The following is a 19,474-nucleotide window of genomic DNA, read 5'->3' as shown; positions in this document are numbered from 1 at the left end:
TCACGCAACAGTGCAATCTTGCGTATGCCCTAGGAACTTTTATTCGTGTCATCATTGACAATAATTCTTACCTTCGTCCTTCGTTTAGTATCTGTCTCACTCATGGTATTATGCTACACCAGTTTCCGCTTTGTGATCATGGGCTTCTGTAAGAGTACTCTTTCTCGAAAAAGGTAGCTTCTCCAAGACGTTAATTGTGTTTCGCATTGAAGCTAGTGTATAGATTTTCGTCGAAGTTTTTCGAAGGTAAGGCATATTCATGGAACTGCATCTTTTATGGAAAAAAATAGTGACATCGATAATCAATAACAAGCTAAATAAAATGAAACATACCGATTATCAAACAGCTTTATGACGCCTTCTTGCTCCTTCGTCTGACGTATTTTTTTTCTTTTTATTTAAGAGAAAAGGTTTCAACATTAATTTACTCTTCTTACCACTCATCGAAATATAAATCTATAAAGATTTGTCGTGTTATGATAGTAATGATTCAGGAATTGTTTCACGACAAGTAAATAGCATCGTTTATATTTTATGATTATCTGCATTGAATACTATTTCATTGACATCATTCAGTGACACTTTTCTCTAACTATTGTTATACGTTTTTGATAGTGTCTTCTATGCAAAAATGTTTTAAAATTTACAAACACTCAACTTTTCTTATGTTAAATGTAGTTTGTAAATTGACTGGACCTGAGTCATGAACTGTCTCTAGTGGAGCTTTTTAGTAATGTTGAAACAAATATTTTGTTACCCTTTTCTTTCAATTAATCAGATTCTTTCATATTTTTTGTAATGCTAAATAATGCAACAATTATATTCTGTTCTATATCTGAATTAAGTAATTTTTTGTATAACCATGTGTGATAGTCAATAATAATATTTTGAAAGTGATTGAAATTACTTAATACATAGTTACATTTTTATTTTTATATTTCTCAGTATTCATACAAAAATTTATAAACATATACTTGCATAAATATAATATTTTCAATGATTTATCATTCTTAATAAAGATTTATTGATTGTAATGATTGTAGTATAATGTTTCTTTTAAAATCCTTTCCTTAAGAACATGATTTTTAATATATTAACCCTGTGTGGACAGAAGTTTATTTGAAAAGTATTCTATGTACAATTTTATTTTAATTTAGTGAGTTGTTGCACATATATTAAGGAAAATAATTTGTGGCGAAGGATTTTTATAGAATTTTTTTATGTATGTTTACAGCAATAAAAAAATTTGTCCGCAAAGGGTTAATTTCTTAATTAGTAATTCTATAATGCTATATCATTTTGACATTGAAAAGGAAATGATATGTTAGGTATTTTCCAGGAATTGTAAAGTACATTATTTATTTCATAATATTGTGCAACAAAATTATATGGTGATAGGTTTAATATTTACTTTGATAGTTCTATGAACATTTTCAATGTTAATAAAATATTTACTCCAAAATATGGTATTACCTTTAATTTGTCAACTTGTTCAATTAAACTATAATATGACTAATTGAATTCTGTAAATGTAAATAAAATAGTTATATTTCAATAAAATATAATGTAATATATTTCAGGCCAGTTTCTTTTAATGGAAGAACAGGCAAATTAATTCATAATGGAGGGTCCATTAGAAGTGAAAGATTCTGCTACAGGTGCAGAAGAACCTATTAAATCAGAAGCACCTGTGCAAAATCCAGATAGTAGCGATCGAAGCGATGGCGCTGTGTCACCTCCTCCTAATTGTAGTATTTGTTTAGGCAAGCTAGTGAATACATCATTCACAGACAGCTGCCTTCATCAATTTTGTTTTACTTGCCTACTTCAATGGTCTAAAATAAAAACAGAATGTCCATTATGTAAGCAAACATTCAAATCAATCATACATAATGTAAGATCTGAAGAAGATTACGATCAATATCACGTGCCTAGAGAATTGGCTACTTTGGATATTAATTTTGAACTTGGACATGGCGTGGACGTCACTGGACATCGTTTTCATTACAGGTGCTGTATAGAACTCCAATTTCGTGTGTATTTTATTAGTACTCGTTATTTAACGCGCGATATTCGTAATTATAAAATTTTAATCATTTTAGAACAACGGTGATAGGACATCATCGGCGTCCGCATGAAATAGTGCTTAATCCAGAACAAGTTGCAAGAAGAGAACAACTGCCAAGCATAGCTCCTCAAGTTTCAATGGGAGAGCGTTTACGTAGACGTATAAATCCTGCCGATTACCGTCGTACTATTTATAGGCATGGAATTTGGGCTTCTGCATTACCTGATGTATTTGGACGTTTTCGCGAATGTAGTCCTGATTACTATCGGTTAGTCAGTATTCATCTATTGCTCTACACAAATGTCAACAAAATTGACATAACAGTATTTTATTTACAGAAGAGAACCAAGAGAGTTAAATCGACTTATACCATGGTTAAATAGAGAATTACAAGTGTTACTTACTAACAATGCTTCACATGTTGCATATGTATTGAGAATTATATTGGATGCTCTTAGTCAGTATGATATTAGAAGTCTTGAATTTCGCGATTTAGTGCGCCCTCATTTTGGCACGTTTACAGATCACTTTGTACACGAACTGCTCATTTATGCACGAACTAATTTCGATTTAGTTGGATACGATCAGTCTGTGGTCTATTTACCCCAAGGTTCATAATTTCATTAGTTATTTTTATATTATAAATAATACTTTGTACTGTTTTTATATGAAATTAATATTTGTTACAGGGTTTTCAAACGAATATGTGTCAAATATTGTGTCACCTGCATCTAGCAGTAGTAGTACCAGTTCTGACGACTCGGACGTTCGAGTTCTTGATGAGGCCATTGACCTCAGAATGAACGTTGTTACGCCTAGTTCGGGTCCCCATACGATCAGTATACCTGGTAAACTATTATTTATTCTTTTTAAATATTTAAGTTTGAAATATAATTGAAAATATTTTTTTAATTAGGTCCAAGTACCGTGGGACAAATGTTTCAATTGGATATTTCGTACAATGTACCAGATGTATTAACTATTTCCTCCGATTCCTCTATTTCTGACAATGAGTGCGAGGTAATCGGTTACGTTAAACCTCGTCATGAAAGAACACCGGAAATTATAGAATTAGTGTCTTCGGATCCTGAAGAAATTAACATTTCCCAAGTATCGGCTGATAATGCACAGTAAATAAATAATTTTTTTACTTTTTAAAAATTTTAATTTTAAGCAAAATAATTTCTGAAATTATTCTTTTAATGTTTATACTAGATCTTCCACGTTTACTTTTTACGCAGATGACACTCAACCTAGTACATCCGCTAAAAAAAGAGCTTCAATTTCTTCATTTACAGAAAGTAGTTCTGATTCAAATAGCGATTATACTTGTAGAAAAAACAGAAAATATCAAAGTCGTGTCAAGAAATCGAAAAGATGCACCACCAAAAGACGCAATCGTTCGGTTGAAACTAGGTCTCGTAACCGAGCAAGTAGAAATTTGTCCAGTTCTGGAGAAAGTGAGACTAGAAAAAGAGGAACAAGAAAAAATACTCAACGTACGATAAAAAGGAGAATAAGCAGCAGTAGCGATGAAAAGAAATCGAGAACACCGCAATATTCTGCAAAAGGTACCGTACGCGTTCGTAAAGACTTGATTAAGAAAGAAAATTGTTGCACGGACGATGAGTCGTACAGCAGCGATAGTAGTAGCGAGTCTGATGAAAATACTAGTAATAAAAAATCTCGTGCGTTACGAAAGCCGAAAAGAAGTTACAGTTCTAGCTCGAGTGACTTTGATACGGGTGAAAATGAAAGAGTTACGAAAAGTAGAGATAAAACAAGGCGAGCATCAGTTGTAAAAAGTTCGTATCGAAAAGAATCAAGATACAAGGATGATCGACAATCTATATCTAGAAGCAGCAGTACATCTTCGTATACGTCACAAAAAGATAAAAGAATTAGCTCCAGAAGACGGGAATCTCAACGAAATGGAAGCGATGACGATAGCAAGTCTACAAATAGAGATATATCGAGAAAAGGACGCGAATCTATGTTTAAAGCAATGATGGCAATGCGGAGTAGTTCGGACTCTGAAGAAGACCGTTACCGATCGCACAGTCAATGTAGCAGTTATTCAAATAAATCGTACACGCGTAAGAAAAAATCTAAACATAAAGATAGGCATAAAAGCAAAAAGAGGAAACGATCTAGCAGTAGAACGTATAATTCATCGATGCGATCGCGATTAACTCGACGACGTCCTGTTTAAGACTTGATATGTACGCAGCATTGAAACATTCCGATTCGAAGAATGATTCTACTAGATAAAAAGTAAAGAGAAATGTACAGCTCCTATGAGTGAAGGAGTCATCTAAGATCTCAGGGTAACTCTAAATCAAAATCGATGGAAATACGACGATGCATTTGATCGTTAATTTAGTTCGAACATAAAAAGATGCTACTAATAGCCCATGTTAATAAACCATTTAATTCAAAATTGATAACGAAGTTTTTAAAGCATTCGTTCATAAATGAATTGTAAACAATGATGAAGCATTGCGAATTCGTATTAGTTCTTCACGGTTTAAAATTGACATTTTTAATGGTCATACCATGATAACATGATAACAATTACGGCCAAAAGAACTTTAAGGCAAAGTATTTGTATTACGCTATATGAAATATGCAGTCGTATTGTTTCACTCCTTTGCTTTTTAAAAGAAAATGGCTTCCATTTGTGTTGTGTAACAATTTGTAAAGACTCTGTATAAAAGTTCCAACATTAACTAATAGATTTTCCTGTTTATAATTTTTTTTTTAGTGTACATTAATTGGATAAAAAAAAGTACCCAGATTCAATGTTAAAAACTTTGGATAATGCGTGAAAGAAGGCAAAGCGTATTCTATAAATGAAAACGATTACAGAGTATAATATCTCACCATTATCTTCATCAATGTACAACAATCTTGGGTATATTTCTTTACGATCTTGATTCCCAAAGAATGTTTGTAAATATACATGTATCTTATAAACAAATAATTTAATTAAAAGTTTACACAAACATAGTTTTTTTGTAAAGTAGGTAAACCTAGAAATGTTATATGTACATTATACATGTTATACGTAAATCATAAGGTAATCGGTTTGTAACGGATAATGAGTTTACCTTTTTTTTTGAAACTATAACATACATATTTAACCCTTTTGCTACTATTGACGACTAAAGTCACTTTTCGTGAATCTATCTGTGGACACAATCGATGACTTTAGTCTTTCACGAAATATTGCGCACATGGTACAAGAATCGTACTGAACACTGTTGAAGTAACGTTACTTGAAATATTTTATTTAAGAAATAATTTCATGTCTGAGACAATGAAATGTTGCTTAGGAATATGTCATTTACTCGTACAGTAAAACTGGGTACGTGAATACTTAGCAGACCTTATGGCTGTAGTGTATGGATACTTTTTGTCCAGCACTACTGTAGCAAAAGGGTTAGCATCGATTCGAAATTCAAATGATAATATCGTTTCTATGTTGTTTAGACAATTTTATTTATTCTTTCCGTAAAAATGATACACTCTTTTTAATACATAAGGTATATTTTTTCTGGATGATTCAAACTTTTAGTTAAGTAAAATGCACTCCCTTTGCGTTGAATGCGTGTAAAAGGCTAAAATAAAAATTTTGTTACATAATTAAGCACATGTTACTGTGAATCATGATACATGAATATAATGCCTGTAGCTTGTTTGAAATTAAGAACAATATTTGTTATACCTGATAAAGTCATCTATATCCATAGTTCTAGCACGTTTATTTGCAGCGTCTGCTTCTTGTAAGATACCGTTTACCATCTCTTTAATATCAAATCCTTCTAATACTTCCTGAATAATGTGTAAAAAAGAAGTTTTTAATATTCAAAAGCATTTGCTTCATCAGATGTATAATATAACTTGCCTTATCGTTCAGACTACAATGAAGTTTATAGTTTTTCTCCAACATTGTTAATATTGTGGTCTGCTTAAATGCTGCGGAAAGTGTTTTATTTTTCCTAACAAACGCAATTCGTGTCAAACCATCCCACTCTTGATAATTAATAGGAGGTGGTGGGTTATGTGGTTCTATCCTAACTACGTTTGATTCCACTTTTGGAGGAGGTCTAAAGTTATTTTTTCCTACTTTCATGAGTAAATCTACTCTTGCCAACAATTGAGTATTTATACTTAAACGACAGTATAATTTATCACCTGGTTTTGCTACTAAACGCTCTGCAAATTCTCTTTGAAACATAAGCACAGCACATCTGTAGAAAATAACGTGCCAATCAATCCCATTTCCTCTTGTGTCTCCTGTATATTAGAAATTAGCACGATTCTTTTAAAAATATTTTTAATTTCTTTATCAATTCCATTGTAAATTACCTGAACAATGGCCTGTGTAAAAGTAATTTAAATATTAAGGGTGATGATATCTGATAAGGTATATTGGCGACACACAAATTAAAGAATGGTAATTCGGTCTTCAAAACATCCCCTATTATAATTTGCAATTTCGACTGGTACAGTGTACCTTGCATACGTTTCTGTAATTCAGCCACCATTCTTGTATCTACCTCGCATGCTATTACTTTTTTGGCTTTGTCTAATAATTTTATTGTCATGTTACCAGTACCAGGACCTATTTCTAATACAACGTCTGTTGATCTGACAGCGGCTTTCTCAACCATATTTTGAATTATAAGTGGATTCTTCAAAATGTGCTGTCCAATATTAGTGTTAAACAAAATACCTAATACGAACAAATCAATATAATTAAACTATATGTAAGAGAATAATTTTAATTTATTAATCTTTCTACATGACACTCGTTTGCAAAACGGAGTTAGATATTCTATACATACGATAAATAGTGAATAAAATAACTTTTTTTTAAATCTAATTCTACTTCTAATTCAAATAGCAGTTAGCTTTATTGTAAACTTATTTGGCACGACTATAAAAATATTGTAAATGCCTCATACCCTGCTTCACAACTTCTTTATGAATGCGGGTTTGTTTCTGTGCGCGCACTTTTGGCATTTTGATTTCTCTATTGCTATTTCGTTATGTCTTTTACTCAATATATACAAAAGCAGTATTTAAAATAAGAATATGATTTTTACCACGCGTAAGTGGTACACATGTTAGACGAGAAACGAGCCAAATTCTTGTATTCAGTAGATCGTAATGTAGCAGGTTTAATGCATTTCTGCGTTAACGTTTTCAGCTCCCTCTTACGTAGTAAGATAAAATTATAATCTGGCAATCTTTCAATTTCTAAATGCTTCCTATTAATTTCATATTATTTAACAAAACTAAAATAAACTGCTGAATTTTGAGTCTGTAAAATGTACATGCATATCTGTGAAAAGATGTGCATTAAAATTTCACTCTGTGAAGATGCATAACGATTGGTTACTGATTAAGGGAGCACAACTTTTTCACAAAGCAGCGTATATAACACTGTTATCACGGAAAGTTAGAGAAAAGCATTTGCCTGTCTTCTGTGTTATCATGGACTTAAATCTGTCATTTTAATGACTACATATTACAGGTTAAAGGAATCTGATTTTACTGTAATATTATTCAAGCTTCCAAAAGGATCGCTATCTAACGAAACTTGTAAACAATTGTTGGGTAAATTCACGTAATAATCAATGGTTTATTTCTTATTAAATTTAAGTTTAATAAATGATTTGTAACTTTTCAGTATCATCATTTTGCAATGCAAAGGTTTAATCTTGTGATTACAAATTGGTGACGTTATGGAGCTAAAAGTATGGGTAGAGGGTATACAACGTATTGTGTGTGGTGTTACAGAAACCACTACATGTCAGGTTGGCATTTTTTATTTAAATATTTTAAAGTAAAACTAAATCAGATAATCAACATAATTTTATGAATCTACAATTTGAATTAATTTGGTTAACGTTTGGTGAAAATTGTTTGCTAATGGTATTTTTTATAATAACAAATATATAATATAAATGTTAAATTAATTTTTAGGATGTAGTATATGCTCTTGCCCATGCAACTGGACAAACAGGTAGATTTACTTTAGTAGAAAGATGGCGTACAAATGAGCGTCTCTTACCTCCGTATGAAAATCCTCTGAAGGTATTGACATAAGTTTTTTTAGGAAATGATTGCTAAGTATTTAAAAATTAATAATATTATTTTCATTTGTTTGATAAGATCTTAGTCAAATGGGGAGAATACTCTTCGGAAGTACAGCTGATACTAAGACGCTCTTCGCCAGAAAATAATAAAACTCCTAGTTCGTTAGGAACCCGTTCAACCCATGGTTCAAGATCAAATGGTTTGGTAAGCTCTGCCTCTGAGCATGCCACAATGCTCAATAGTGGACAAGATGATACCAAGAGTGCCACAACAGTTTCAAACTCTGAATTTGATGATTTACAAGGATGTCTTGATAGGAATCGTCACATTAGACAATCTTTAACATTTGGAGGATTACATGGGAATGTTATGGAAAATAATACGGAAGTAAATAGTTTCTAGGTTACATTACACGCTTTTAAGAATTTTTTTATAATAGTTTATCATAGTTTATATTCGCATTGTAGATTCAAATGGAAAATGTTGCCATAGTTCAACCCACACCTCATTTAAAAAATAAGGAATCGAATATAAAAAAAAATATACAAAAACCGACTCAGTCTCCTACTTGTACGAACAGTGAAAGTAACACACATTTATCGCAAAAAAAAATACGTGAAGTTCCCCCATATAGGGATCCTCCAGGTCCAGCTTCGCCGCCTTTACGAACTTTACCCCCCTACAGGGATCCTCCACCACCTAATTTAAATAGTCCTGGAAGATCTCAATTTCAATCTAGTACAAATAGTGGAAGTCCTCATGTTCATAAAGAAGATCAACCATCTTCTAGTAATTCTGTCAAGCTAAAAAGAAATCTAATTCAGGTTCTACAGAAAAGATTCTTTTTACAAATATATACAGTTATATGTATTCAAATGCTTAATTAGTTTTGTATATTTAGGAATTTCAAGATACAAAAGGACAAACTCAGTCTGTAAATCAGTTATCTGGTCAGACTCAGAACATGGTTACTGTTGCATATACTCAACGATACGTTGAACTTATCAGACTAGTCAATAAGCAACGTGATACTATTAATGCACAACAAGCAGATCTTACTAAAGTATGAAGGTTTATCTTCATCATAGATAGAAACTTTGATAAAATATATTTAATTACTGGTTTTCAGTTTGATGCTGAAATATTATATTGGGAAACTAAGAACAGGGAACAAATGCATCAGATGGATTTCATTTCTCAGGAAGTAAGTCGTATGGAAACTACAGGTCGTCTTATCGAGGAACAGGCATGTATTTAAAACACAGCTAAAATACCTTTTACGATTACTATACTGATTGTCTTTATAGCTGAAAGAATTGGCACATGTAGAAGAAGAAAGTGAAATAGTTAGACAACAAGAAAAAACTTTAAAGTCGGAAATCACTTTGTTAAGATCAAAACTCGCTAATTGTGAAACAGAGTTACTTCAGTGTAAAAATAAAATCAGGTAAAGGTATCATTATGATTTGATTTTCATGCAATTAAATGTATGATACAGTATTGACTTTATTTCTTTACACTATAGATTAGTTATGGAAGAGCTTGCTATAGAGCAACACAATATAAGTCGTGAAACAGATGAAAGACAAATAATGGAACGTAAAATCATTAGCGAAGTTGAGCATCTTCAAAACGAAGTAGAACAAGCTAAACGTTCAGCTGAATTAGCTTCGCAATGTGCGGAATCGCTCAAACTTGAGGTAGTAAGTTTGGAATCGGCGATTGTTGAGAAAAAATTACAAGTCGAACGACTAGTAGCTGATATGAAAGAAGCTAATTTACAAAGTCTAGCTGTTGCTTGTCAAGACGAACAAGTCAAATCGTTACTAGAAGGTATTTGAGTGTAACTGAAAATATAAATTAGAACATTGAATTAATTCGCTAATTTCGTTTACATATATTTATAACTTAGGTGCTCACAAGCCTGGAAGTACGCGTAAAATGATAGGCTCCCCACGACAATTAGAGACTGCAGTACCTACGAGCAAAAATCCACACGGTGTTTGGGTATAAACATATATTACGTCGATGTAATTCAATATGTCGAACATAATATCTTTCATTCTTAATATAACACAGCTAAATATTTTATCTAGAGACATACGCGCTATATGCGCATTTAGGGTCAGTCACACGGGCATTGGCGTCGATATCGGTTACCGATTTTGGCAAGACAACCACAAAAGATTTTTATGACTATTTGAAAGCGATTGAAATATAGTTGACATCCAATCGTCGATGGCACTGTCGATGCTAACATCCGTGTGACATAGCCCTTAGTGGGGACGACGTAAGTAAAATAAATATTTTCCTTTCGTATCGTTCATGAATTTATAGCTGTTTGTTTCGTCCACTGGCCATATAATTTTCAACAAGCATAGCTATAAGTGTTAACAGTAGTCATTTTAAACATCATCATGTGTATATAAAGGATGATAGATATCGGACAATACATTTATTCAAAGTACTAAAATTATAAATCGTGTGGTGCACTCGCATTGTTTAACTTACAAAAACGTACTTATAAATTGTTGCAAGCTTCATGGAACAATTCATAATATAATATTATATATTTTCTATAATCAAAATGATTCTGTGAATTAAAAACATTTACATACTGGTGCACTATACATATAGTTGAAATAAAAATGTAGTATGTACGTTTACTTTATGTATCATTTATGTATGATCAGCTATGTTATTCGTTCTCCACTTTAGGAGAAAATTGCTAGCGTTTCATGAAGGAGAAGAGCAAGTGAAGACTTCTAAAGAAAAGTAGACACTAGTGACTTTCTCTTGAAGCAGAAAAATGAATCAACCTGGTGGACTGTACATATCTACATACATATTCGTTGAAAGTATGTGATAACGAAGTCTGAAACACGTTATTCAAACCTTCTAGTTTACGTTCAAGGTCAGCATTATGTGTATGCAAATCATGCACTGCGTCAGAGCGCCTCTTGTGATGGATGATTCAATAAAAAAGAAACAAACTGTAGTATGGATTTAATACAAAAAAAAAATACACGATTATCATATCTGAACATAGCTTTCTATACAAATTATCTCTATACAAAGTTTTGCTAGTTTAAAAGCAAGATTACTAGATTCGTTTGAACGACAATTAATTTGTAAAATAATATATATAATACATACTATTTTAGTTTACAAAATGTTAGTTCCATTTATATTTAATTCATATAATTTGAATTAAAAGAAGCGTTTATGTTACAATTTGCATCAAGTTACTAGTAATTCTGACGCTGATCTTGTTTATATTGTTTGTATTTCTAAATATTTAAAAAGCTGTTTCCTTAAATTTCATTACGAAATCATGTTCGGTGTAATTCGTTTAAAAAAACATTGAATTTTTGTGTAAAAAATTTAATTACGTTCGTTAAATAAGATAAATCTGTTTCGATTTATATAATAGAATAATGATAGTGCATCATTAGAACCACTTTCACACATTGCCATTATCATTATTAATTTAGATTATTTTATGTGTAATTTCATTTTTATACAAAACTTACGTACTTTTTAAGATGTAATCATTTCGTTATGGATAATACTGATCTATTTCGTACAATGATTTATTGTATTTACCAAAGTGTGTTAGCTTTTGATGAAAAAGCAAGCAATTATTGTATAATGAAATATACAAATAAAAGCTAAGATAAAGTTATGTCTGTATCCCAGTTAGAGATGTGCGAGATCCTGAAATATTGAGTCGGGTCGAGAACACGAAATTTTTCGTGTTTTCGGGATTTTTGAAAATTTTGAGAACCTACTAATCATTTATATTCGTTTTAGAAATAGAAAAAATATTATCTATCATGAATTCTTTTTAAGAGTGTCATATAAACAAACGTGTGACTGTGTATTTACATATTTTACAAGCTGCTATACAGCACTACCAAGTGCAGTAGTGCCCACATAAGTGACCAGAGTTATCCCCACCAATTCTTAGAAGCCAAGCGGGTTCGAACATCGAGCGTGTCGAGCGTAACTTGACGCCGGTCGTTATCGATATATTGTACATGTATACAACATATCGATAACGATCTTAAAAGTGCGTAGGATTTCGAGGGTATGTTTATTGACCAAAAATGGTTAAAATTGACTCCCGCAAACGAAAATAATTTTTCCGTGAATGATTTGAAATTTTTTAATAACATTTTAACGAAGCCTTAATCAAGAAATTGATATTCTTGATTTTTGTCTTATTTTGGCCTCTAGAATCTTCCATTAAAATTTTTCCCAGTGGTGGTCAAACACCCTGTATGATTTCGGGTGCCAGCTATTGTATCTTACTTACACCCGAGCTTCGTCATTTATATGGGCACTGCTATAGTTCGAGAAACAATAGCCGGGTGCTTGAAATTGTCGAGAAATCCGATAATCCGATTCTTTCACATCTAATTTCAATCTTTTAATTTATAAGTTAAAGATACTCGTAAAGAGAATAATAAAAACATGAAAGACCGGGTAATCAAATTGGGGAGACATTCTTACAGAGTTGTCCACAGTTTCGTATATTTAAAAAGTCGTTATGTATATTTACCTCTTTTATGACAGTAAAAATTGAGTGTTATTAACGTTTAACTTACGACTATTGCATATGCAAATAACGGAGTACAAAATTTACATTATTAAATGATATACACATTAAAATTGTAATATTTAGTAATTATATTTGTGAATCGACAAGTACGTGAGATTTTGGTAACAATTTTTGAAGTATTGTACAAAATATTTTAAGATGAGTCTTTGGGTAGATAAATATCGTCCGACAATGCTCGGAAAATTGGATTACCACACAGAACAGGCAGAATATTTAAAAAATATGGTAATTACATCTGTTAAAACATATATGAATTAAAAGAAAGGTTAGGAACGTTTATCTTTATTAAATTAGTTGAACATTATATTGCAGGTAAAAAAGGGAGATTTTCCACATTTATTAGTTTATGGGCCACCTGGTGCAGGAAAAAAAACTCGTATAATGTGTATTATACGAGAGTTATATGGAAGCGGAGCTGAAAGGCTAAGAATGGAAACTATGAATTTTGAGGTATTTTATATTTGTTACTGGTTAAGCAAATATAATTATCTTCAAGTATAAAATTTATTTATTTATACTTTTTAGACACCAGCTAAGAAAAAATTGGAAATAACAACGATAAGCAGCAACTATCATATAGAAGTAAATCTTAGTGATGTGGGAATATATGATAGAGTTGTTGTAATGGATTTGATAAAGACAACAGCACAAACTCATCAAATAGACTCCAGTGGGCAAAGAGAATTCAAAGGTAAATGTAAAATTATAATTGCTTGTCTGAATTATTTAATGTTCATTCAATAATAGTAATACTTTACACTAGTGGTACTGCTAACCAATGTGGATGAACTTACAAAAGATGCTCAACATGCCCTTAGAAGAACAATGGAAAAATATGTTGCTACCTGTAGGCTAATACTTTGTGCAAATTCAACGTCGCGGGTTTTGCCAGCAATAAAGTCGCGATGTTTAGGAATTAAAGTACCAGCTCCGTCAATATCAGACATAAAAAATATCTTGCACTCAATTTGTAAACGTGAAGGTTTAACTTTACCCGATGAATTAGCTGTTAGATTAGCAGAAACAAGTGGTAGGAATCTTAGACGAGCAATATTAATGCTTGAAGCTTGCAAAGTCGAACAGTAAGTGTAGCTGTAACTACAAGAATTCGCGCAAATAAAACAATTTTTCATATATTAATTTCACTTACAGGTATCCATTTACTGAAAATCAAAAAATTACGGAACCGGACTGGCAAGTGTATATTCGAAACACGGCTAATATGATGGTTAGCGAACAAAGTCCGAAAGAGCTTCTCAAAATACGCAACAGACTTTATGAGTTGTTGACGCATGCCATACCATGTGATTTAATATTTAAGGGTCTCTTACAAGAATGCATAAAGAATTGTGACTTACAATTAAAAATTGAAATCGCAACGGTTGCTGCCGAATATGAACATAAGATGCACAAAGGGTCAAAACCAATTTTTCATTTAGAAGCATTTATTGCTCGCTTTATGTTAATTTATACAAAATTTATTCAGTCATCTCTTGAAGGTTTTGAGTGATATATTTATTGTTTATTCAAATTATAACTACCCAAACATAAATAAATTTTTGAAATAAATTATCATATACACTTTTTAATTATGCTACACTTATCAATTATGAATTAATCAATGATTCTGTCTAACAAATTATTTTATTCTAAGTTTAATATGATTCACAAAATATAAGATGCAACTTACCAACTTGGTAATACAATTAATTTTGAATCAAAATTATATCACAACATAGTAATGTAATTATTTAGACTTACAATGCAGCCAAGAGAATAGCAGAAACTGCTGATAATGCAAGTACTGCATAACCAGTGCTATACACTTCTTTGATTGTAAGGAACATTCCCATATCCCAAGCCTGCGAATTCAAAAATAAAGATTTATTCCTTTGCATTTTAAAAAAAAAAAAGTTATCTAAAAGATAATAAATTATCAAGAATGTATAAACGATATTTTACCAAGTGTCGAAATCCATTAAAAGTATGATACGTAGCAGGAAAAGCTATCATAGTTTTTCCTAAAAACAGGAGCGGAGTAGACAAACCTAAATTTTGAGTCATTTCAATAAGGCAAGGAATACCTCCAGGAATAAACAAAGTTCCTGTAATTAGAAATTGTTCATTTAACAATGAATGGTTTTCTATGTTTTCATTTTGAACAGAGATAACATAATCTTACCTAAACCAAGTAACATTGCATAACTTGATAATATCAATCCCGTTGTACGATGCGTTATTGACAAAAACGATGTTAACTGAATTTGATATATAGTCAAATGTGGTGACATAGGTCGCTTGAGGCGTGCATTCTTCTCATCATGAGTTTCACAAACCGTGCTTCCCATACACAGTGGTTTAGAAACAGCAACATTAAGTGGGCTATGTAATTTATTTCAATAACTGTTACTTCTACATTTTAATGTCACATGAAACTGTGAAAGCTAAAATAACGTTTACCGAAATCCTTTAAAATGAGATTATTTTGATATTAAATTTTGAACTGTCAAAATTTGAAAAGTGAACTACACGCGTAATTCGTACATAAATATAATTTATAAACTCTGAAATATGTTCAAATTTAAGTGACATTCAAATCAAACGAAGGGGTTATATATTATGTAACATGTCACCTGCAAGTGTATAAACTCCGAAAACTATGAAAATTGATGTTGCGTCGACATAGCAGCCTAAAAGAAATTCATTTTTATAATCTATATTATTTTAAATGGAATTAAATCAAATAAGTAATTAAACAACATTTCACTACCTCGTATAACACAACGCCATGTTTGTTTTATGAGTACTCTATAATTCAGCTGTAGGTAAACACGCTCGCAGCTGTATCAAATACACTTCTTTTTAATAAATCTGCATGTACAATAGGCTACAATAATCTCGTTTAACTTAGGGGAAAATTGTAGGAAGTCACCAACATTGACTACCCCTTCTCCGTCATAACGAGCTTGTATGAGTGTGCACTGATCTCTATGTCCTACACAGCTATCTATCATCTATGTAATATAGAGATCAGTGACTTCAACGGTTGAAGTTCGACCAACTTAACGCAGTAAATGTACAATTGAGCTGCTTGGGAACCCTAATTGTCGAATTGTCAGCAGTTTGTGGATTTGTCATTTATTATTACTACAATAGTCAGAAATTTACATAAATATTTTGAAACATATAATCAGTTTTTGCATATACACGTACACATATTCTATATGGCTGTAAATAAAATTACAATTGAAAACTGACTTCTTATTAATTTTATTTTGTTTTCGAAAAATGGTTAATTTAGAATTGTATAAAATCAAACTAGAAGAGATTCGCCAGTATGCACGTGAAAATGATATTTCAGAGTCTGAAATTGATACAACTTTACAAACCTCCTTTCGTATTCTCAAAAAAAAAGAAAAAAAATGTATATCTTGTTTAAAAATCATGATTTTAATTTCGTTTATGACTATTATATGTTTCCTATCTTTTGATTCGAGATTCTTAGCAGTTATGATAATGAGAAATTTGCAAAATTCTATTTATCCATCTTTGAAATTGCTTAGAAAAATAGCCATGCCAATAATTCAATATTATCCTTCTTTATCTGGTACGATCAAATTATAAATTATTTTAAAATAATGATATTAATAATAAATTTTAATAACCATCAATTTACATAGAATGCATAGATTGTTTGATAAATAATTTAATATAATATTTTGTAATTTAATTAGAACATAATTTGTTTTAACCTTCTTTCAAAACACAAAACTGTCTATAAATATAGAATAAAATATTAATAAAAATTATTAACACGTTCGCGGACGTGAATGCTATAGCATAAATTTTCATTGTAATGCTAAATGATACGAATGCCATTAACATTCATATTTATAAGCCACATTATTATGCATTCAAATCTATATAGTTTTTATTTTTTCAAATTATTATGCACTTTAATGTAATGGTTAAAGAATAAATCACCTGTTCATTTTTGTAGCTCATTAAAATTTGTACTATCCGCGAATGTGTTAACATTGATAAATATTAATTATTAAGTTATGTAAATATTTTAAGAGATATTTTTCAAAGATTGTTCTACATTTAGTTAAAACATCCACTACAAAATAGTGGATTAATATTAAAATATAATTTTATACACTACATCATGAACTGTGTGTTTTTTCGAATTTTTTTTTTATTTCTCTTTAGTTTAATATTAATAATTTTCTATTTTTATTTAATGAAGTATAACTGAGTTCTAAGGGCAAAAATTAATACATCTCATTCAGAATTTGTTAGTAGATTCTTAGTATCAAAGAAAGCACACTACATGAGTCTTTATAATTTATAAGAGAAAATCAATTCTAATTTTCATATTTATTTTTATATTCATATTTTTGTAGAATTTTATGATGAATGGTGTATATTGGAAAATCCATATTTCTATGTAAATGATATTGATTGTTGGCCCTGTAGTGTTGTACACTTTGTACCCGATTTAACTGGTCATCATATATCTAGATCCTTTAATCCTGGAATTCCATATACAAAAACAGAAAATCTATCAGAAATTCGTATGGAAAATGTACGACAATTATTTTGGCAAAATTTAAAAGTATTTGAAAAAGATGCTAGGAAAGTATTTTCTAATAACTTGACCTACAGGTAGTACACAAAAATTGAAACGAGAAGATTATTTAAAATAAAATAAATATATTGTTTTTTGAATCCTGAACAAATTGTTTCAGAAATGTTCACAGTATAATGGAAAGTAAAATGGATTTAAATCCTTCGAAGAACTTAGATAATCATATCACGTGGAGAATTAATCGCATGACAGCAGGGAGAATTTTGAGAAAATTATTTCCAAAGCCTGAAAGTACTCCAATTTGGTGGGAACAAAGTATGGAAAAATTTATTTTCTTTGATGAACAAAATTCTCCGCCTTATACTCTGGTAAGAGATTACTTCTTAGATATTTTCATAAGTTAAAAAATATTATTTGGTATTTACAAAGAAAATCCTCTGGCGCAACGCTAACTTTTTAATAAAGTTTTATAAAATTATGAGTTTTCAGATACTGGAGCTAATGATATATATATGTAGTTGTAAGTGTAGTTGGTTAATAGTATAAGAAACATTTAATGTTTTGGCATTTTTCATCTTCCAAAGAGTAAATAATTTGATGAGAATGTACAATAGCTATTAAGTTATTTTGAATGTAGGCATTACATACTTAAAAATATGTAATAAAAATTAAAAAAAAAACTGAAAAATCATTCAGGAAGAAATTTCAGCAGGTTTTAATCTGTATTGAAAGAACACAGGTTCAACAAACAAATACCTTATTGGTCGTATTATGTGCTCAGCTTAGTTAAACTAAATCTTCAAGAAACAAAGCATACAAAAATTTTAACATTAGTCTTGTACACTAATAATTTTCTACTCTCAAAAATCATATATGTATTAATAATAACAGTATTTGTAGCTCTGACGCTGCACAAAGCCCTAATTAAAAAGTGAATGACACATTCAGAGAATTCTTTTTGTTAGATACATGGAATCAATATTATTGTACTAGTTACTCAGATTATCAACAATATTCTTTAACAAATAGTTTCATTGTTACTAATGGTATTTGAAATCTTTATCATGTAACTTATAATTCATTATAGTTATTTTAGTTTATAACTATTAAAATTATATAAATCCTAAACTTTAAACTATTTTTATAATTAATAAATTGTATTTTATTAAATGACAGCCAAATCCCGAGTGCAGTAATGTAGTGATAAGATGTACGACTGGTGCCAGATTGATCAAAATGATATCAAGTCCAGAATGTACTGAATCCTGTAAACCCTTCACAGTATTACTATCCACTGGAAAAACTTGTATGTACCCTAATTTACAGTTAATTAGCCCCTGAATGTACATGCTGGTAATATGCATGAATATATTTTGTATGACTCATTTTTTATTAATTTATAAAAGTAAAATCTTATCTTTACATTTCATTTTAATCTTACCTTTTTATTATAATAATTATTCTTTCTATGTTGTTGAAAATGAAACTTATTATATTAACCTTAGATTATAATTTCATAATGATGAAAATTGATCATTTTTTTTATCAGAAGACTAAAAAACAAATCGTACGTTAAAGGGCTAAATAAGTAAATTAATTTCAAGTTCATGATGTCAATCTATCTTTATTCTTGATGTTGTATATTTTTAACAAACATTTTATTTATATTTAATTTAAGTTATTTTTTGCTGTAATTAATTGCGTGCTATTTAATATTCTTAAGACAATTAATTATTTAAATTACATTTTTGTTTCAGTGTGGTACAATTGGTGGTACTGGCGACCAATCAGCCTTTCAGCTATAAATACAACTAATGTTTCCATAAATTACATGACTTCATTTTGCTAAATTACTTTGCAACGTTATTTAAATTATTATTTTCTTTGAAAATAGAAGTTAATTGCGCATTAAAACATATATAACAGCAATTCAAATTCAGTTTGTCAAGATTTTATAAATCTAAAGTTTTGTTGATAAATTCAATAAATTGTTACAATAGAAATATAAGAAAGTTTATATGAAGAATTGATTAAAATAAATCTGAAAAGATTGAAAAAATCTACAGAATTAACATTTTTAACG

General features: G+C 30.4%; 6 protein-coding genes across 9 annotated transcripts; 4 read left to right on the top strand and 2 right to left on the bottom strand.

The window, feature by feature from the left end:
* The first annotated feature begins 128 nt into the window (after window positions 1-128).
* LOC122402123 (E3 ubiquitin-protein ligase Topors-like) lies at window positions 129-5,316 on the top strand. Its single transcript, XM_043404680.1, has 7 exons — window positions 129-246; window positions 1,581-2,010; window positions 2,103-2,336; window positions 2,407-2,678; window positions 2,758-2,916; window positions 2,985-3,198; window positions 3,284-5,316. Exons 2-7 carry the CDS (start codon window positions 1,622-1,624, stop codon window positions 4,278-4,280), a joined length of 2,265 nt encoding a protein of 754 aa, XP_043260615.1. The 5' UTR covers window positions 129-246; window positions 1,581-1,621; the 3' UTR covers window positions 4,281-5,316.
* Window positions 5,317-5,521: 205 nt separating this feature from the next.
* Window positions 5,522-7,236, bottom strand: LOC122402126 (probable dimethyladenosine transferase). 2 transcript variants are annotated; one of them, XM_043404684.1, is made up of 5 exons: window positions 7,039-7,236; window positions 6,440-6,806; window positions 5,972-6,321; window positions 5,796-5,898; window positions 5,522-5,688 (listed from the first exon to the last, which is right to left on the bottom strand). In XM_043404684.1, the coding sequence occupies exons 1-5, from the start codon at window positions 7,094-7,096 to the stop codon at window positions 5,646-5,648; spliced, it is 921 nt and encodes a 306-aa protein (XP_043260619.1). In that variant the 5' UTR covers window positions 7,097-7,236; the 3' UTR covers window positions 5,522-5,645. The 2 variants fall into 2 exon arrangements, with proteins under 2 accessions (XP_043260619.1, XP_043260618.1); XM_043404683.1 differs by having other exon boundaries at window positions 5,796-5,902; window positions 5,976-6,321; window positions 7,039-7,234.
* Window positions 7,237-7,396: 160 nt separating this feature from the next.
* LOC122402124 (ras association domain-containing protein 8-like) lies at window positions 7,397-10,708 on the top strand. Of its 2 annotated transcripts, XM_043404681.1 has the most exons (11): window positions 7,397-7,693; window positions 7,767-7,893; window positions 8,063-8,173; window positions 8,252-8,563; window positions 8,644-9,000; window positions 9,078-9,239; window positions 9,306-9,422; window positions 9,484-9,623; window positions 9,702-10,009; window positions 10,089-10,183; window positions 10,273-10,708. In XM_043404681.1, the coding sequence occupies exons 2-11, from the start codon at window positions 7,822-7,824 to the stop codon at window positions 10,297-10,299; spliced, it is 1,701 nt and encodes a 566-aa protein (XP_043260616.1). In that variant the 5' UTR covers window positions 7,397-7,693; window positions 7,767-7,821; the 3' UTR covers window positions 10,300-10,708. The 2 variants fall into 2 exon arrangements, with proteins under 2 accessions (XP_043260616.1, XP_043260617.1); XM_043404682.1 differs by having other exon boundaries at window positions 10,089-10,706.
* Window positions 10,709-12,228: 1,520 nt separating this feature from the next.
* Window positions 12,229-14,336, top strand: LOC122402165 (replication factor C subunit 3-like). Of its 2 annotated transcripts, XM_043404759.1 has the most exons (6): window positions 12,229-12,266; window positions 12,939-13,025; window positions 13,113-13,250; window positions 13,326-13,491; window positions 13,564-13,882; window positions 13,953-14,336. In XM_043404759.1, exons 2-6 carry the CDS (start codon window positions 12,939-12,941, stop codon window positions 14,308-14,310), a joined length of 1,068 nt encoding a protein of 355 aa, XP_043260694.1. In that variant the 5' UTR covers window positions 12,229-12,266; the 3' UTR covers window positions 14,311-14,336. The 2 variants fall into 2 exon arrangements, with proteins under 2 accessions (XP_043260694.1, XP_043260693.1); XM_043404758.1 differs by lacking the exon at window positions 12,229-12,266 and having other exon boundaries at window positions 12,669-13,025.
* Window positions 14,337-14,425: 89 nt separating this feature from the next.
* Window positions 14,426-15,791, bottom strand: LOC122402166 (succinate dehydrogenase cytochrome b560 subunit, mitochondrial-like). Its single transcript, XM_043404760.1, has 5 exons — window positions 15,571-15,791; window positions 15,434-15,490; window positions 14,983-15,182; window positions 14,763-14,905; window positions 14,426-14,662 (listed from the first exon to the last, which is right to left on the bottom strand). The coding sequence occupies exons 1-5, from the start codon at window positions 15,588-15,590 to the stop codon at window positions 14,558-14,560; spliced, it is 525 nt and encodes a 174-aa protein (XP_043260695.1). The 5' UTR covers window positions 15,591-15,791; the 3' UTR covers window positions 14,426-14,557.
* A 79-nt stretch (window positions 15,792-15,870) lies between these two features.
* LOC122402164 lies at window positions 15,871-19,421 on the top strand. The gene is made up of 5 exons (XM_043404757.1): window positions 15,871-16,407; window positions 17,207-17,468; window positions 17,552-17,759; window positions 18,568-18,697; window positions 19,149-19,421. Exons 1-5 carry the CDS (start codon window positions 16,089-16,091, stop codon window positions 19,238-19,240), a joined length of 1,011 nt encoding a protein of 336 aa, XP_043260692.1. The 5' UTR covers window positions 15,871-16,088; the 3' UTR covers window positions 19,241-19,421.
* Window positions 19,422-19,474: the final 53 nt, after the last annotated feature.

This window comes from Colletes gigas, unplaced genomic scaffold, assembly GCF_013123115.1.
Source record: "Colletes gigas isolate AHSC1104 unplaced genomic scaffold, ASM1312311v1 Colletes_gigas_Sc00033, whole genome shotgun sequence".
In the NCBI taxonomy this organism is placed as follows: domain Eukaryota; kingdom Metazoa; phylum Arthropoda; class Insecta; order Hymenoptera; family Colletidae; genus Colletes; species Colletes gigas.
Note: the sequence above shows the minus strand (reverse complement) of the source record. Positions and strands in the feature narration are given on the sequence as shown.

Bases quoted from the DNA above. Each gene is read 5' to 3' on its own strand.
- LOC122402166 (XM_043404760.1), bottom strand. From the start codon at position 15,590: ATGGCGTTGTGTTATACGAG. The intron at 15,183-15,433 runs GTGACATGTTAC...TAAATTACATAG, and splicing joins CGGAGTTTATACACTTGCAG to CCCACTTAATGTTGCTGTTT. The intron at 14,906-14,982 runs GTAAGATTATGT...TTCTAATTACAG, and splicing joins TGCAATGTTACTTGGTTTAG to GAACTTTGTTTATTCCTGGA.
- LOC122402123 (XM_043404680.1), top strand. From the start codon at position 1,622: ATGGAGGGTCCATTAGAAGTGAAAGATTCTGCTACAGGTGCAGAAGAA. The intron at 2,337-2,406 runs GTTAGTCAGTAT...TTTTATTTACAG, and splicing joins TGTAGTCCTGATTACTATCG to AAGAGAACCAAGAGAGTTAA. The intron at 2,917-2,984 runs GTAAACTATTAT...TTTTTTAATTAG, and splicing joins CCATACGATCAGTATACCTG to GTCCAAGTACCGTGGGACAA.
- LOC122402124 (XM_043404681.1), top strand. From the start codon at position 7,822: ATGGAGCTAAAAGTATGGGTAGAGGGTATACAACGTATTGTGTGTGGT. The intron at 9,001-9,077 runs GTTCTACAGAAA...TTGTATATTTAG, and splicing joins TAAAAAGAAATCTAATTCAG to GAATTTCAAGATACAAAAGG. The intron at 9,624-9,701 runs GTAAAGGTATCA...TTTACACTATAG, and splicing joins CAGTGTAAAAATAAAATCAG to ATTAGTTATGGAAGAGCTTG.
- LOC122402126 (XM_043404684.1), bottom strand. From the start codon at position 7,096: ATGCCAAAAGTGCGCGCACAGAAACAAACCCGCATTCATAAAGAAGTT. The intron at 5,899-5,971 runs GTTATATTATAC...TTATTCAGGAAG, and splicing joins TAGTCTGAACGATAAGGCAA to TATTAGAAGGATTTGATATT. The intron at 5,689-5,795 runs GTATAACAAATA...TTTTTATTTTAG, and splicing joins GATATAGATGACTTTATCAG to CCTTTTACACGCATTCAACG.
- LOC122402165 (XM_043404759.1), top strand. From the start codon at position 12,939: ATGAGTCTTTGGGTAGATAAATATCGTCCGACAATGCTCGGAAAATTG. The intron at 13,251-13,325 runs GTATTTTATATT...TATACTTTTTAG, and splicing joins TGGAAACTATGAATTTTGAG to ACACCAGCTAAGAAAAAATT. The intron at 13,883-13,952 runs GTAAGTGTAGCT...TTTCACTTACAG, and splicing joins GAAGCTTGCAAAGTCGAACA to GTATCCATTTACTGAAAATC.
- LOC122402164 (XM_043404757.1), top strand. From the start codon at position 16,089: ATGGTTAATTTAGAATTGTATAAAATCAAACTAGAAGAGATTCGCCAG. The intron at 16,408-17,206 runs GTACGATCAAAT...ATATTTTTGTAG, and splicing joins ATATTATCCTTCTTTATCTG to AATTTTATGATGAATGGTGT. The intron at 17,760-18,567 runs GTAAGAGATTAC...ATTAAATGACAG, and splicing joins ATTCTCCGCCTTATACTCTG to CCAAATCCCGAGTGCAGTAA.